This window comes from Neophocaena asiaeorientalis, unplaced genomic scaffold, assembly GCF_003031525.2.
Source record: "Neophocaena asiaeorientalis asiaeorientalis breed wild unplaced genomic scaffold, Neophocaena_asiaeorientalis_V1.1 scaffold440, whole genome shotgun sequence".
In the NCBI taxonomy this organism is placed as follows: Eukaryota; Metazoa; Chordata; class Mammalia; order Artiodactyla; family Phocoenidae; genus Neophocaena; species Neophocaena asiaeorientalis.
In genome coordinates, this window is record NW_020174554.1 from 183,809 (window position 1) to 199,661 (window position 15,853).

The 15,853-nt window shown below is 33.9% G+C and overlaps 1 protein-coding gene across 2 annotated transcripts in view; it reads left to right on the forward strand.

Moving 5' to 3' along the window:
• RGS7 (regulator of G protein signaling 7) overlaps positions 1-15,853 on the forward strand; it is a 176,707-nt gene that overhangs the window by 147,862 nt on the left and 12,992 nt on the right. Inside the window, exons 11-14 of one of the 2 annotated variants that reach the window (XM_024757459.1) lie at positions 663-788; positions 5,855-6,041; positions 8,883-8,972; positions 9,185-9,266. In XM_024757459.1, coding sequence (XP_024613227.1) covers positions 663-788; positions 5,855-6,041; positions 8,883-8,972; positions 9,185-9,211 — 430 coding nt within the window. In that variant the 3' untranslated portion in view covers positions 9,212-9,266. Of the gene's footprint in view, positions 1-662; positions 789-5,854; positions 6,042-8,882; positions 8,973-9,184; positions 9,267-15,853 lie in introns of those variants that run through there. The other variant, XM_024757460.1, reaches the window with a different exon arrangement.

Sequence of the window (15,853 nt, forward strand, 5' to 3'; positions counted from 1 at the left end):
TGAGGATTTAGTATTCTGTAGCACTCCTCTAGAATGCATTTATGGACCTTCTCTTCCATCCAGTGGTTCTTAAATGCTTGACAAGTACAGATCTCTTCATCCGTTAAATTCTAGATTTTATACATGTGAAAGTTGGAACCCCAAAATGTTGTGACTCAACCAGGACAAGGTCACACATTTAATCAACAGCAGAGTCATAAACCAGGATTTAAGTCTTTTGAGTCTCAATGTATTTTCCTCCAATACAACCTGCCACCATGAGACTTCATTGTGTAGTGGTTAAGAAATTGAGCTCTGGGGTCAGAATGTCTGGAATATCACCTGTTCAACATTGTCAAGTTATAACCCTCTTTCTGTCTCGATTTCTTCGTTTCTAAAATAAGAATTATAATAGGATCTGTCTCATAAAGTTGCTGAAAAAATCTAAAAGAGAGAATCCATCTCTTTATATCTAATGCTTAATAAACATTAAACTTTATTATTAATGCCCAACTTTCATCTCATGATAATTTCATGCAGATCCATCAATCAGATTTTTTTTTCTGAAAAATATGCTAAAGGTGGGAAATTAAAATCATACATGATTTTGAGGGGAAATATAATAGCAGAAGATAAAATTTGTAATGAAAGGAATATATTTGGCTTTGTTTTATCTCCTATAGCAAAGAACCAAGCCAGCAGAGGGTAAAACGATGGGGTTTTGGCATGGATGAAGCATTGAAAGATCCAGTTGGGAGAGAACAGTTCCTTAAATTTCTAGAGTCAGAATTCAGCTCAGAAAACTTAAGGTAAACCCTGTTGTTTGACTCTTATACTATATGCAAGAGAGACCTACCTGTGATGAGTCTGGTTATTTTGCACTTGATAGACCAGTTACTATCCCACCAACATCATGATGATGATACGGGCCCATTGAATTTCTGCCTCCTGATGGAAGAAGAGAAGGTAATGAAGGCAAAGCACTTTGTCCAACATTATCACTTCCTCATAACGGTTTATTTTACACTGTCTCCTGACCTTTTACCTATGTAAATCTGATGCATTTGAAATGGCCTGCATAAAGAAGTGTAACACTTAGACTAGTATTTGGCAAAGTGTGGAATCATTGATAATATTTATGCAGTTTAATTAAAATATCACCTATTTATCAATATTGGTCTTTGTATATTGCATCTCAAGTAAGATCTAGAAAAAGAGATTGAGTGCTTCTGTAAAACTTGAAACAAGACTATGGAGTACATTTACTTTGTACACTTAAATACAGCCTCAGGGCAGTTGAGAGCAGCACCTCACTGAGCCCTGCTGGAGGGGTGCGCATCCTTCCCATCTGTTGTAAACAGCATCCTTACGTATTTTTGAAACTTTTCTGACTTGAGGCACCTGGAAATTGAAATTTTAAATGTGAGACATTGGAATAGATTTTAATGGCTCTAAGATCACTGAAGTGAGTGATAACTTTCCACTACATAAAATGGTTTTTCTACAAGTTCTTTCATTCATTATTCTTTTGAAACTTAACACCCTAATTTACTTTCCCATGACTTATGCAGTCCTGGGAAATTCATTTACAGAAAGGCATCAGCATTCATTTGTTTTCACTGGAACTAAGCAGCTCCAGAAATGTCACACTCTTTTCAGGACATTTAACAGATACCAATACCAAACCATTCAGAAATACATAAAGTTTTGACAGATGTCCCATGGATTAAGCAAGTTGACCACAGACAGAGTCTGGAGGAATTTAATTATATGTGCATGCCTGTCATGGATGGTTGGGATGCAACTTCCTATTCTCTTTCAAGTTTATGAGAACACTTGTTTGACAGGGCTTTCACAAGGTCTTCAGTTGCTAAGGATTTTTATTGGACCTACTAAATAATATTTTCTATCCTGAGGTCACATTATCAATTATTGAGTACAAGAATGAATAAAAATAAAGCAGAGATAAAGTCTATTTTTAGCCTTTTAGTGGATGGGGAGGTGGAGTTTCCTCTAATTCTCTAAGTTTTTGAAAAAATGCTGACATCATGGGCTTCATGATGAAGAAATAAATAAGCAGTGCCCCACCAGTATCACCTAATCAAATAAACGTCCTTCCTGCTCTTAATAAAAGTACAGCCTAGTGGTGAATACAGAGAAGAAAACAGATCACAACACAAAATCATGGGTATTAGATCAGAGAAATACAGAGGAATGGCAAACCCAGAGGTGGAGATCAGTAAAGGCACCCTAAGGGAAACAGCTTCTAGGCTTGGATGATAAGGAGATAACCAGGCAAAAAAGGAAGAGGGAAGAAGTTTGGGGCAAAAGGAATAGCGTGTGCAAACTCTGTTTCATGAATGAAATTGAATCACTGCTGTTTTCTTAATCCATGCCTTAACTATTTCTTATCTCAGTAATTCTATGCCACACTAGATTGCCTGATAAGTAATTGCATATAAGAAATATTACATATTTCATTGTGTGAAAATGTATAAATATCATCCAAAAGGCTTTCTGTCCTAAATTTTAAAAATACAGAATAGTTAATTTGAAGTAGTCCCGGCCCTAGTTCTATAGGGCTTAGATATTTAATATTTTTATGGAAGAAGTGTTTAGTTCTGGAAAAGGTAAATGCTTGCATATATTTTTGCAGTCTAGGATCTCCCTTACTCCATTTCTTCCTTTAATTTAAATGGCCACATGTATATGTCTTTTCCTGCTGTGTTAGGAAAACAGGGGCTGGATATCCCAAGAATCAGAGGTTATATAAAAATATTGCACATAGACAGCAGACATAAATATCTACCAAATGCTATCTTAAATTTTGGGCTAAACTGATCATTTGGAAATAGATTTATTATAAGTGTTTAATTAGAGCAATTTCTTAAATCTGAACTAAATTGCTTTTAGAGTCCTTTTTCTTTGTAAGCATTGTAAATGCTAATAAATCCTGTTAATTTTTTTTACTGCATGTTATGTTGAAATAAAAACAAAGTAAAATTAAAAATGAAATATATTTCATATATAGTCACATATATATTTCTTGAGTATATACCATAAGCTTGTTATATGTTTCCATACTAAGGATTGATAAATACAGATATAATTCTTGAATACCTTCTATATGCCATAATATGCTTCATATTCACTACTTTTATAAGTATGCCATGCTGTATTTTGTATTTATTATTTCTGATTATCATTCATCTAATCATAACTTCAGAAATGAAATGTAAATATTCTTGCCCCATTTTACAGGCAAGCAAAATATGACTGGAAGAATTTAAGCATCTTTCAGAATCAGATTACTAATAATTGGCATCCTAGGCTTTCTATAATCCAATACCAAGCTACTGTCCACTGCTTCCCCAACCTGAACCCCCTGCTTCTGCCTAGGTATCTGGTGTCACAGACCGAGGGAGACAAAATAGTCAAGTTAGCCAGCAGGGCTAATTACACCTAAATAAGTCAATGCATCTTATTTAGCATCTGCTATTTAGGGAAGTGTGACACTCATATGAGCATTTTCTTCTAGTATTGAGACAGAAACAATAGTCAAGAAAAACTGCTTATTGATAAGTACTTATACCTCAAATATAACTTCTGCTCTCGCTTGGTGTATTTTCGCTCATTCCTTTTTCAGGTAAAGCAGAGTAAGTACTAAGTAAATGTAATAATATGAATGTTTTATGAGTGCCTAAAAATATGTCAAGCACTTCAAAAGTGCCCTTTACATAATTTATCTCATTTAATCTAATGGAAACCCAGTGAGATAGGCATTAGCATTCCATTTTACTGATGACAAAATCAAGGCTCAAAGACATTAAGATAATTCCTCATAGTCCAGCTACCATATAATAAGGGGCTATAATAAATAGCCAGTGCCCTTTACATTCTACTAAATTATTATAATGACTATGCTGAGGATAAGAAATGCAGTGATACTTTTAAGGAGGCATTCAAGAGAGTGGTTTTGAGCATGTCATCTGCTGCAGATCTGGGGGCAAACCGTAGCTGTGGCACTCACAGTGGATAACTTAAATAAGTGACTTATCCTTCATATCTTCAGTTTTCTCTAAAGTGGGGGAAATATTAACGCATACTCTATAAAGTTGTAGGGATTGCATGAATTAATATAGCTAAATCACTTAGAATAGTGCCTGCACTTACTTGTCAGTATAGATGCTGTTAGTATTACCTCCTCAACCCTTTGATATTTCACCCGTAATTTCAAGTCTATTTAAGATGTCACTGCATCTGTACAGCCTTCCTAGAACTCCCTTTTCCAACCCAGTACTTGCCCCAGCAGAGGGGCTCCTTCCTGCTCTGCATTCCCAGACTATCTGGTTTGTGCTATTTCTTGAGAATCTCTCATGTGCTTCCTTGTATTATGGCCATTTGAGTGGTGTATCTTTGCTAGTTCAAGGACAAAGACATTCTTTTTATCTATGTGTTCAAAGAGTGCTGAAATGAACCTGAATGAGCATGAATTATAACACTTATGCTCCCTCAGATTGCACCTAGCCTTCCTATTAGATTGCACAGTGTCAGAATCTGTATTTTAAAAGGAAATGGTCTTGACCTTTCCTTTCTGAAAGCAACCCATGGTAGTTTTATGTTTAAAGCATTGTTCATGTTGGATTATCTACTGTTATCTATCTACAGGAAAATGGTATCTAGAAACTGGAAAATTACTAGGTTGAGTAATATTTGATATTCTAATTGTAGCTGAACTACTTTATTACTTATTTTTGAACTTTCATTAATCTGCAAGTTAAAATGTAATAGTTATGAAGGTACTGCTTATCCCCTTCTACCTTTCTTAAGACTCTGTAGCCTATAGTGACCTTCACCTCTGTCGTCATCTTTTCCATTTCATGATCACATCTGGCCCCTGTTGAGGATAACATAGATCTAGTACTTCCTTTTTCAAGTATCTTTTTTAAATTTAAAAACACTATATGATGTGTTATATACATATTCATTTTGTCATCATTTCTCGGTCTAACCAAAAAGACATAATATAGAGCAAAATTTTAAAAAATGAAACCCATTAATAGAATGTGACTTCTTATTAGACTTTGCTATTTGCTTTTATCAAGCAAAACATGTTCTGGTGTTCTTTCCTTTCAGAATATACTATATTCTATATAGAAGCATATCAAATATATTTTTATGTTTAGCAGTGAGTCAGTATTATTTTTTTCCAGAACTTCTGAATTGTCATAATGCCTCTGCAAATTTAAGCCTTTTGAACAATTACATGTGAAAGCTTGCTGCTTCTGTCATTTCATAACTCCCTGAATTAAATCGCCTAAAATTAGTTACTTGCCCTGATTTCTCCAGCTAGGGCATTTTCTAATCTGTGTCCAGGCCTCTTTTAATTCCAGTAAAGCTTCACTGTAATTCCCTTACCTGGTAGAGCAGAAAATCCTCTCCATACTAACCCTCATTGCTCAAATGGACAAAAGATCCAAAAGATAGAGTATGTGGCATACTTTATCCCCCCCAATCAGATGATCCGCGTCACTCACCTTAATGCCCTTCAAACTCCTCTTCCTTTCTAATAAATGGTTCTTTAGCAGTGCTCCTTTGTTTCAGTAAAATTTAAGGTTGTACAGAATCAGGACCCTGGCAGATCTGTTTTTAACAGAGAACATCTAAAAGAGATAGTTTTCAAGATTTCCTTTCCCTAAATGTTATATCTTTGAATACGACTAATTAAAAAAATCGGTAAAGGCCTGTTTCTGAGCCTTCAGAGAAAATGAGTTCATTATTATGCTTCATTGTGAATTGAATGATAGGTCAATAATTTAAGAATTTTCGGATTATGAGGCATTGGAGTAAATGCTTGGTGTCACATTTTGCATAGATTCTGGCTAGCAGTGGAGGACTTGAAGAAAAGGCCTATTAGAGAAGTCCCCTCTCGAGTTCAGGAAATATGGCAAGAATTTCTGGCTCCAGGAGCCCCCAGTGCTATTAACTTGGATTCTAAGAGCTATGACAAAACCACACAGAATGTGAAGGAGCCCGGGCGATACACATTCGAAGATGCTCAGGTTGGTACATGGATGGGCCTCACATTGCGTCACAAATGTTCTCCTGAGAAGTTGAAAGTTGGAATACTTTTGTTTTATTTTCATTGTAATTGGTGGCTATATCTAATATTTTCAATTTAGGTAACTGTATGTAAAATAACTAATTGATCTAAAAGAGAACAGAGATGCTTTAAAATGAGTTTTTAAAGCCTGGGAATTTTTGTAAATTTGAATGATTTTACATGAAAATTTCTTGAAGGGAAATATTTTAACTATTTGAAAACTTTTTACTTTATTTTCTACTTTGTCACCTCAGTAACATGTATTTGAACTCTTTAACTTGTCTTCCAATGAGGAGATTCTAAGATTCTGACATTCCTAAATAATTTATTATTATGGATAGTCAGAACTAAACTAAATTAGCTTGAAGTTATGTAAAACTCAAACCACTTTTGTCTCTGATAATAAAATGAAATAGTAAATTTAGGCATTTATTATTTTTTCAAGTTACTTTTTTAGTCTTCAAAAAGAAGAGAAAAGGAAATTGATATTAATATTAACATCCTAAGACAAATTTTTATGTGTTTTTTCTTTTTTTCTCAAACTGGGTGTAATTGCCTCCTGAGAAGCAATTTGAATTTCTACTTTTTCTAAAAAAATATTGTGCTCAATAGGAAAAATAAACATGAAATGAGAGGATATTATTTCCTAATGATGTGTTGAAATTGGCTTTTAAACCAGAACATGCATGCTTCATAATTTCTTAAAACCTCTTTTAGAGAAGAATGTTAGCTCTAGAAAGTATCTTGTTTTTTAAATAACTACATTACTAAAACAAAATATAGAAGATGAAGAATAAGGTACACAAATTTCCTTTCTTATTTTTACTCTCGGTAGAAAATATATTTATCCTTTGCTTTGGTTTAAAAAGAAATGAGCCACTGTGCAGAAAACTAACACAAGTTGAAACAGCCAACCAAAAACCCATTCATTCGCCCTGGCTCTGCTATGGTCTTCTATGTGGAAATAATTACATTCTATGGAGACACATGAGAGAGAGCAGGATGAAAATTCTGGCTCTGTTGCTTATTTCTCTGCTGGTTTTTCTTTCTTGCAGTTCAAGATAAACTTTCAAGCATTTTTCTGGAGCCAACAGCGTGTAAAATATTTGAAATTACCTTCCCCAAATCTTAATATTAAAAAGAACATTTCTTTGTTATCTTTGTCATTGAAGAATATTCTTGCTTATTGGGTCTTCAATAAAAGGAAAAGGCATGATTTTCTATAGAAAACACTACTACCTGACCGTAGGCTTCTTTTTTCAATCAACCTCAGATATTTAATTCCAGCTTTTTGTAGGCTTTTAAACCATATATTCAAAAATATAATAATAGAAATTCCTGCTGCTGTTTAAGAAGAGATGCAATGTAATAAGAAAGCAGATTCTGGAGCCAAATTGCCTGGGTTTTAGTCTGAGCTTTGCTCTGTGACCTATTGCAAGTACTTCACTTCTTCATGCTTCAGTTTCTTCATATTTAAAATAGATATAAAAATGGTTACCAACCTTGTTGAGGTTTTGTGAGGATATAATTAACTAATATAGGCAAGCACTTAGAAGTGTACCTGGCATATACTCAAGCATATTTGAGCACTTACTATGCATACCCTTATACTTTGCTAAACATTTGTCATTCCTCTAATCCTGACAATAACTCTATTTTATAGATTAGAAAATTTAGACTCAGAGAAATGAATAAAGTGGTCAAAATTTACATTTTATAAGTGGTAGATCTTGAGCAACATAACATCTGAATCCCAAAATGACTGACTTCTAAATAAGACATTGCCTCACTTTTCCAACAACAAATTCTGATGCAGTTCCAAATGTACCATATTTTTGGAGATGAACCTTAGACTAGATATTGAGACTTAATCCAGAACGTCTTTAAGTGGATTCACAGTAACTACAAATTATCGCTGGTGTGTTTAAGAACAGGGAAACTGAGTCATTTCTTAAAATATATATTTTCTCCAAACAAGAAGAGACTGGGACATTCTGGATACTCTCAAGTGGTTCAAAACTCCATGTCTAACAGACTGGAATGAACAAGGAGCATTTATGCTCCCCTAGAGTGCAATAAGCCAAAGCAGAATCTCCCTAGATTGGGCCAACACTGAATTGGATGGATACATTTTTTTCTTCTTTGTCTACCAATATTCATCATCAAAACAGAACATTGCAGACTGATTAGGATTATCAGATATTTACCTAATCTATCTATGAATAAGTCAAAACATGCACACAAATTGGGAGGTTTAGCAATTAAATATCACAAAATTTATTTTTGGACTTGTGCTCTGGCCTAAAGTGGATGTAGATGACAGTTTTCACCAAACAAATGATTCATTTGGGAAGTCTGCACCCTCCAACTACATATAAATGCCAAAGGCTTCTAGAATGATTATTGAATCTTGACTTCACATCATTGTCTTTTGGCCTGGAGTAATCTTAAGAGACAGCAGATTTATTGATATTCTTAAATGATCTATGTAAATCAACAACTTGATTTGAAATTACTTCATGACAATCTGCTAACTAAATTCCTTTTTTTTTTTAAGGACTGGTTGTGGTTTACCTCCTCCATAGCTCCCAAACCAGTTTAAACATTGATCCTTGAATAAAATAATAAATTTGAAAGTCTAAATGTTCTATAAGCATATAAAATATTCTCATCAGCATTATCATTATTATTTTTAGCTGCTTCCAGATTTGTTTTTTAACCAAATGTTGTATTCTTATCACAGTACTTGATTTTTCCTGAGAAATAATAAGGAAGCACCTCAACCATTATTTCTTTTTAGGAGCACATTTACAAACTGATGAAAAGTGATTCATACCCACGTTTTATAAGATCCAGTGCCTATCAAGAGCTTCTACAGGCAAAGAAAAAGGTATTGGTTCTTTGTGAATTTTTTTGACCTAGTTCTCAGTTGTAGTTATTTGGAGTAGTTACCTCTGCTGGGCCCACAGTATTGGACAAATGGTAAGTGAATATACTCCAAGACCCTCCCCCAAACCTTTGCATTTTATAAGGGCCATTTAAGTTGTATGGGTTTCTGTTTGTTGATTGCTTATTTTCTTCTTTGTTTGTTTGTTTCTGCAGATGTTCATGCTTTACAAAGTTGTTTAGACACCGTTTTCATGTTTCATGTTAGTCTTCTGTATGCCAGTTTAAGGAAACAAAAAATTACAATAAAGAAAGGAAAAGAACAATGTCATCAGATCAAAAACTTAAAGAGGGTTTTCCTTGTCCAGTAAGCTAGAATGTATGTTTTGGGCCAAATGCTCCGTAACTCATTGTTTTCAATGATAGTTGCCAAAATGCAGTAATGTTTGCTTTCACATATTTTCATTTGGCATTTATTCTGAGTCACTTAGTATCCCTACGATGAGGTTCCATACCTAAGATGATAGCCAAGCACATTTTTGAAGAGCTGCAATAGGCTACATTGTTCAATTAATGTTTATAATCAAAGTCTCACTGTAAATAACACCTTATATAACCAGTATAACAGGGAATGGAAAATCTGGATGTAAACATCAACATCATTCATTATTTTGTAATGTTAAAATAGTCCATAGCTTCTTGAAATTCTGAGATGAAATTATAATTTGTGTAATTCATGATCATCATTTAAGCTAATGGTATTTTTCAAAGTCCATTGACTTTGCAATGGGAAATAGATACTCTGTAGTTGCACTGTCCAGTACAGCAACCACTAGCCACATGGAGCTGTTTAAATTTAAATTAGTTAAGGTTACATAAAATTCTACTCAAATTTCTAATACTCAATGGCCACAGCTAAAGACTTCTGAAATATTAGTTAGTATAGAATGAAATTTCCATGCTTTCAGAAAGTTCTACTGGACAGCAATGCTCTACAGAATTAATGATGTTATCAACAGAAATTTAGTACCAGTAGAAAATTATGAGGAAATTCTGAAGTTAAGCCACTAGATTTTCAAACATTTAGGCTTTGAAAATGTTGGCATAAAACCTTAACATATCTACTTCATTTTAGTGTAATTTGATTTTGCTTGAAATCACACTATTTTGTTTGCACAAGAAGAGTTTTGGTGTTAAAAGTAAAAGCACTAATGCAAACAGAGCCCATGTCCTGTGACAAGAGGCCTTCTGTGGCAACTCTCCTGTCTTCCTGATCCCTATGATTTAGAACATGAATTTGGTGTTGTATCATTTCATCATCCTGTCTTTTTCTGCTGTTTTTCTTTCTTTCTTTTTTTCTCTCTTTCTTCCTTCCTTCCTTCCTTCTTCTCATTATTTCTTTTGTTCTTTTCTTCTTTCTTTCTTCTTTCCTTCCTTCCTCTCTTTATTTCTTTCATTCTTTCTTTTTGTTCTTCCTTCCTTTCTTTCTTTCTTTCTTCCTTCCTTCCTCTCTTTCTTTCTTTCTTCTCTCTCTCTCTTTGTTCCTTTGCCCCACCCAACCCCACACATGTAAGTCGGAATACTCAATGGATCGCAGAACATCTTTTGAAAACTTTGCACAGAATGTGGTAAGTTTTAATTTTTAAGGAATTACAAATCATTAAGTCCAATTGGGAAACATTCCCAGTTTCAAGCCCCATCTTTCACCTTGCATCCTTTGATGTAACAGCAAAGGTATTTATTGCCTTTATTCAAATTCAGCATTTCCTGCTTCCTACTTATCTTTCTGTCCCAGCACTTTCTGGAGTAGATAAGATATCACACGTGAAAATCTATATGTATCAAACTAAGGCTTGGAAAGAAATGTGTATTATGATACATAAAATGAAGAAACTGTTCTTTATATTTTAATTTTTATTCTATGTATCTCTTTCTTTATTAAAGATAGTGCATGCATTTCTATACTCTTTCCCTTAGCTCTTCCTAAGGCTTAAAAGGTTAAGAACAATGAGGGTTCTGTTCTTTCTACTTTTGCAGGGAGAAAATGACTTATTGAACAGTTTAAAGCCAGACTCAGTATGAATGGGGGTCGGCAACAATATATGCCCCACCAAAGACCCACTAGCATGCCTTTCTTATTCTTTATTTTTCAGGAAGGTATTGAAAACTATTGCATAAATCATCCAGGAAACCAGTAGTTTCCCTACCAGTGTTTTCTTAGCATCTTTCCATGTGCATAAGTGATATATTTGTTTGTGGGATTCTTTTTTTTTTTTTCTTTTTTTGATATTGTGCCAGTGCCTTTGGAACTTTCTAACATTGTGTAAGCTCAAACTAAAGCCTTCAACACATTTATTTTTATAGGGCAGAAACATCCCTATTTTCCCATGCCATAAAAACTGTACACCAACACTGAGGGCCAGCACTAACCTGTTATGAAAAGAGGTAGAAAAATCTTGGTTTATACTCAAGTTTGTCTGCATTGTCTGTTGAGTTGTGTGGTCAGCTCCATGCTGCTGCTGCTGTGGGTGTGTGTTGTGGCTTTTGCTGTGATGGCCAGTTAAGTGGAGTTATGTGTGTTGAAATGTAAGCAAATTGGATTCAGCAAAAATATGTTTTTTGTTTTTAGTTTCCTTCAAGGATCCTTTCGGTGGGGAATGTTAATCAGTTCTTTTTATGAATTCCTAGTTGTGGCTGTGCCCAGAGTATTTGAAAGATTTTTAAAAGCAGTGTATACTTTGAACACTCAATGTGATTGCACAAATTAAAGGGCTAGAAAATGAAGGACTCCAGGAATTAATCACACTATAAACTTCCCAAAATTTTGGCTGGATCTTTTGGAGTCTCTGACCTTTAATATAAAATTTTCTTAAGCATGCCTCATACGTCACCATGGGAAGATAAAGACAATGCTAAAGAAATGCCTCGAGATTTTGCTGGAGGAAGTCGCCACAGGATGTTGCACAGTGTTCTGTGTATTGTTTAAGAATTGTTTCAAATTCATTCTTTTCTAACGTAACGCTGACAGAATATTGTTCTTGAGATTGGATTGGAAATTTCTGTAATATAATTAAAAACATATAATGCAAATTAAGGAATATGGAAAGGGGAAGCAAAATGGTTGTCTTTCCTCCAACACCATCCCCAAATCTCACCAACTTCCCCAATTCTTAAAGTAGGACCACATTGTAACTCATTGCAAACTTTAAGAAAGGATCAGTAGGAAATAAGGAAAGAGAGAATTAATCATCTACACCTTCAACCAAAATTTATATGCCAAGTGCCAACTATACTGCAGACATTGCTATGTCTTAGGAAAAAGACCTCAATTGCTAAGGTACATAATGATATAGACAAAATGTTATGTTGTGCAGGAGAAAGATAAACTATTTCAACTTGTATTAGGGTGGATAGGGAGGGTCCATGGGTAATGTGAGAATTCCCAGAAGAAGTTACATTTAACTGGATAAATAGGATTTCATTAGGCCAAGAAAGGCAACCATCCTTTTAAGAAGAAGGGGGAAAAAAGGCTGGGATTACTGAAGAAAGAGAAGTTGAGTAACATTCATACCATAACACATATATACACACAACATACTGATAAATTTCAGATAACCTTCAGACACAATTGTTTAGGGTTAATCCTTTTCCATCCAGGAAAATAAAAAGTAATGTTTTTATTGAATATTTTGTTTTGGTAGTACTCTAAAGAAATGGAGTAAGAAAATTAGAAAGACTCTCTGATTTCCTCAGTAGATTATGAATGATAACATTTATTTAATTAGTTATGAGCAATAAATTTCCATCCTGAAAATTATTTATATACAAAAATTTTAAATATTAACTGTATACCATTGTCTTATGATGGTTAATTTCTATTTAAAGTTCCCTTTAACTTTCTATTTTCATTTATTTTTTTATTTCCCCTTGGTTCAGTGTTCCTCCATAATATGGTTACTTTTAGGGTCAGAAGTTGTGTTAGCCATCCTAAGTACTTAACATCATATATTTTATGGAATACCTTTATAGGATCAATAAAATGATTTTAACACAAGATAAAGAATGAGTGATTTTATTATCAGATAGACATAATGGAGGAAAGACACAGTTTAAATAAACATTTTAAAAGAGTTCTATGTGCAGGTTGCTCTGGTAAATACGGGGAGGCTACAACATAGAGTATCCAAGAAAGAAATGGACTTGGGGAATTACAGGTAAATAAGTGTGTAGACTGTAAAAGGAACTAGGCAAAGTGAGATAATGATAATAACTCACATTCACTGAGTGCCTGCCATGTGCCAGGCTCTGTACTAGGCACTTTATATTATCTAATTTAATCTGAACCTACAAGTTAGGTAATATAATACTCATTATTTTACCCATTTTACAGGTGAGAACACTGAAAGGTCAGAGGAGTTACTTAATTTTCCCAGAATCATACAGTTAGTTAAGGAGCTAGCACTAACCCCAAATTTATTTTGTTCCCAAATTCTTTCTTTCTACACTGATCACCTTGCTCTTCCAACGGTAGAAGACAGATAAATCTTTCCACTTGATGATAACCTCCTCTGGAATCTGAGTCCATTTCCGTTAGTGTTTATTTGTAGAAGTTTATTTACATTTCAGCATAGTTATTTTTATAACCTGGCTTATAAAAATGGCATCACTGTTTTGTTTCACACAAGAGTCAAAAACGTTTTGCTTGACAGCGCTTCCTAATACCATTGGAAATCCCATTGGTTACTGAGGTTAATAAATTCTTGCAGGCACTTTAGAGAATAATTATAGTAAACAGCTAACAGCTGTATAGCATTTTACAATGTTCCAAGGACAGTCATTACTTTTTGTTTGTATTTTTGTTGTTGTTATTTACAAACACAACTATCCTGGGAGGTGGTCAGGTAGGTGTTACCATCATTTCACACATAAGCAAACTGAGGACTAATGGGGTGAAGTCATTTCACCAATATTAATCAATTGTTGAGTGTTAGGGCCAGGCCTAGAAGCAATGTTTTCTGACTTTAAATTCATTACTTTGTAGACTACTCCTTTTCTTCTCATTATACCCAACACTGGAGGGATAAAAATAACTCACATTTGTGTAATACCTTCACCTTGGCTTGTTGTCCAAGAAATCTCATTTCTTATCATTTACTTTTTTATTATTTTCCTTGCCATCAGAGAATTTTCTTCAGGTTTTTCAAGGGTTGCTGTGTCCTCTCATGCCTTTAAATGTTATTCTTATTAAGTTGATTTCATTCTCTTTTGACAAAGTTCATGTAACGGTTATTTTCTTTCCAACCATTAAATTATCAAAGTATCTGTCTGCCATATAAACCTTAAGGGAGAACAGATAGGAAATAAGGGGAGAAACAAAGTAAGAGGATTGATCATCTACACCTTCAATCAAAATTCATAAATCAAGTGCCAAATGCCAATTGTATTACTTATTACCTCTTCTCCTTAATTTGCCTTTGGGCTACAGAAGTAGAAATGAGAATTAAAGAATGTTAACGTTGAACTTCCAGGAACTCACCTAATCTAACCTCTTTTGGAGAAAAATTTTACCCTATCTCAGTGAAGACAATTTACTGCAGAGCCTTAAAAGAATCAACATACAAGATATAATGACCACTTTGCTCTCCCACCCCCTCTCCTCCAGTGTACTGATGCTAGTGCATTGGGCTTGTAAGGTACCCTCTCAAGACTGAAATTACCAGAAGTTTTGGAAGCTGTGTGAGAGAATTTCAACAAAAGGACTGAGTTGGCGCTGAAATCAGTTGATTGATTTTTTGCAATCAAATCTGTATTTAACTCTATAAATCATTAGTATACGTATTGATAAGAACAAATGTAAATATAAATCCTATAACTTGTTTGGAGTGTTAAAAGTGAGAAAGATACAATATGCTTAGTTCTTTTAGAATGTTCTTTTTGTTTAAATCTAGGTAAACTATTTTTCTAAGCCCATCATGGAGTTCCTAGTTAATACACCTTATGCAGATTTTATACAAGCAGCAAAGTGTGGTTTAAAAAAAAGCCCAGACCTGGAAGCCCGACATGTTAATATTAGGTTTGAAACCCAGTCTTACACTTCTCTTGCTGTATGAATTTTTAGAAATCAGTTAAACTGCTGAACCTTAATTTCTTCATCTACAATATCTCTAGCCAGAAATAGCTCTAATCAGTACTTGTGCAAAATAAATAAATAGATAGATAGATAAATAAATAAATAAAATAAAATAAACTTAAGAAATACTTTAATTATGCTTTTGAAACATGCTTTATTTACTTAATTTGCATCAGAAATATCTTCCAGGTCATTTCATATTCTTCTACATGATTATATTTATTGACTGCATGAAATTCTTCTGAATGAATATACCTATAATGCATTTTTCCATTCCTCTGTTGGTGGACATTTATGTTGTTCCTTATTTATTTATTTCTTTATTCATTGTCATTGCAGCTCAAAGTGTGGTAAACATTCTTCAAGTTAAATACTGATTTTTTTTCTCATACTCATAAAAAATTGAGTTGCTTGGTTAAATGGAATGCAAAATTATGAAAGAAGAGATGTCTATTTATTTTTCTCTCTCTTATCTTTACTTTTGCCCTAATGCAAGAGATACACTAGAGGGAAAAATAACTTATCACAGAAGACAGAAATCCAAGTTCATATTCTTGATTTCCAAAACCACTTGTGTTACACATTAATAACAGGCTTCCTTATCAATTAGTCCTCAATCTCTGAAGAATTATAGTGTTTTCTGGGAGCCTTACACTTTTTTTCAAGACGCTGTCAAAAACACTATGGATTATTTCTAGTCCCTGGTCAAATGATTTTTAACTTGGTTTTATTAAATGTGAAATCTAGCATGAAAC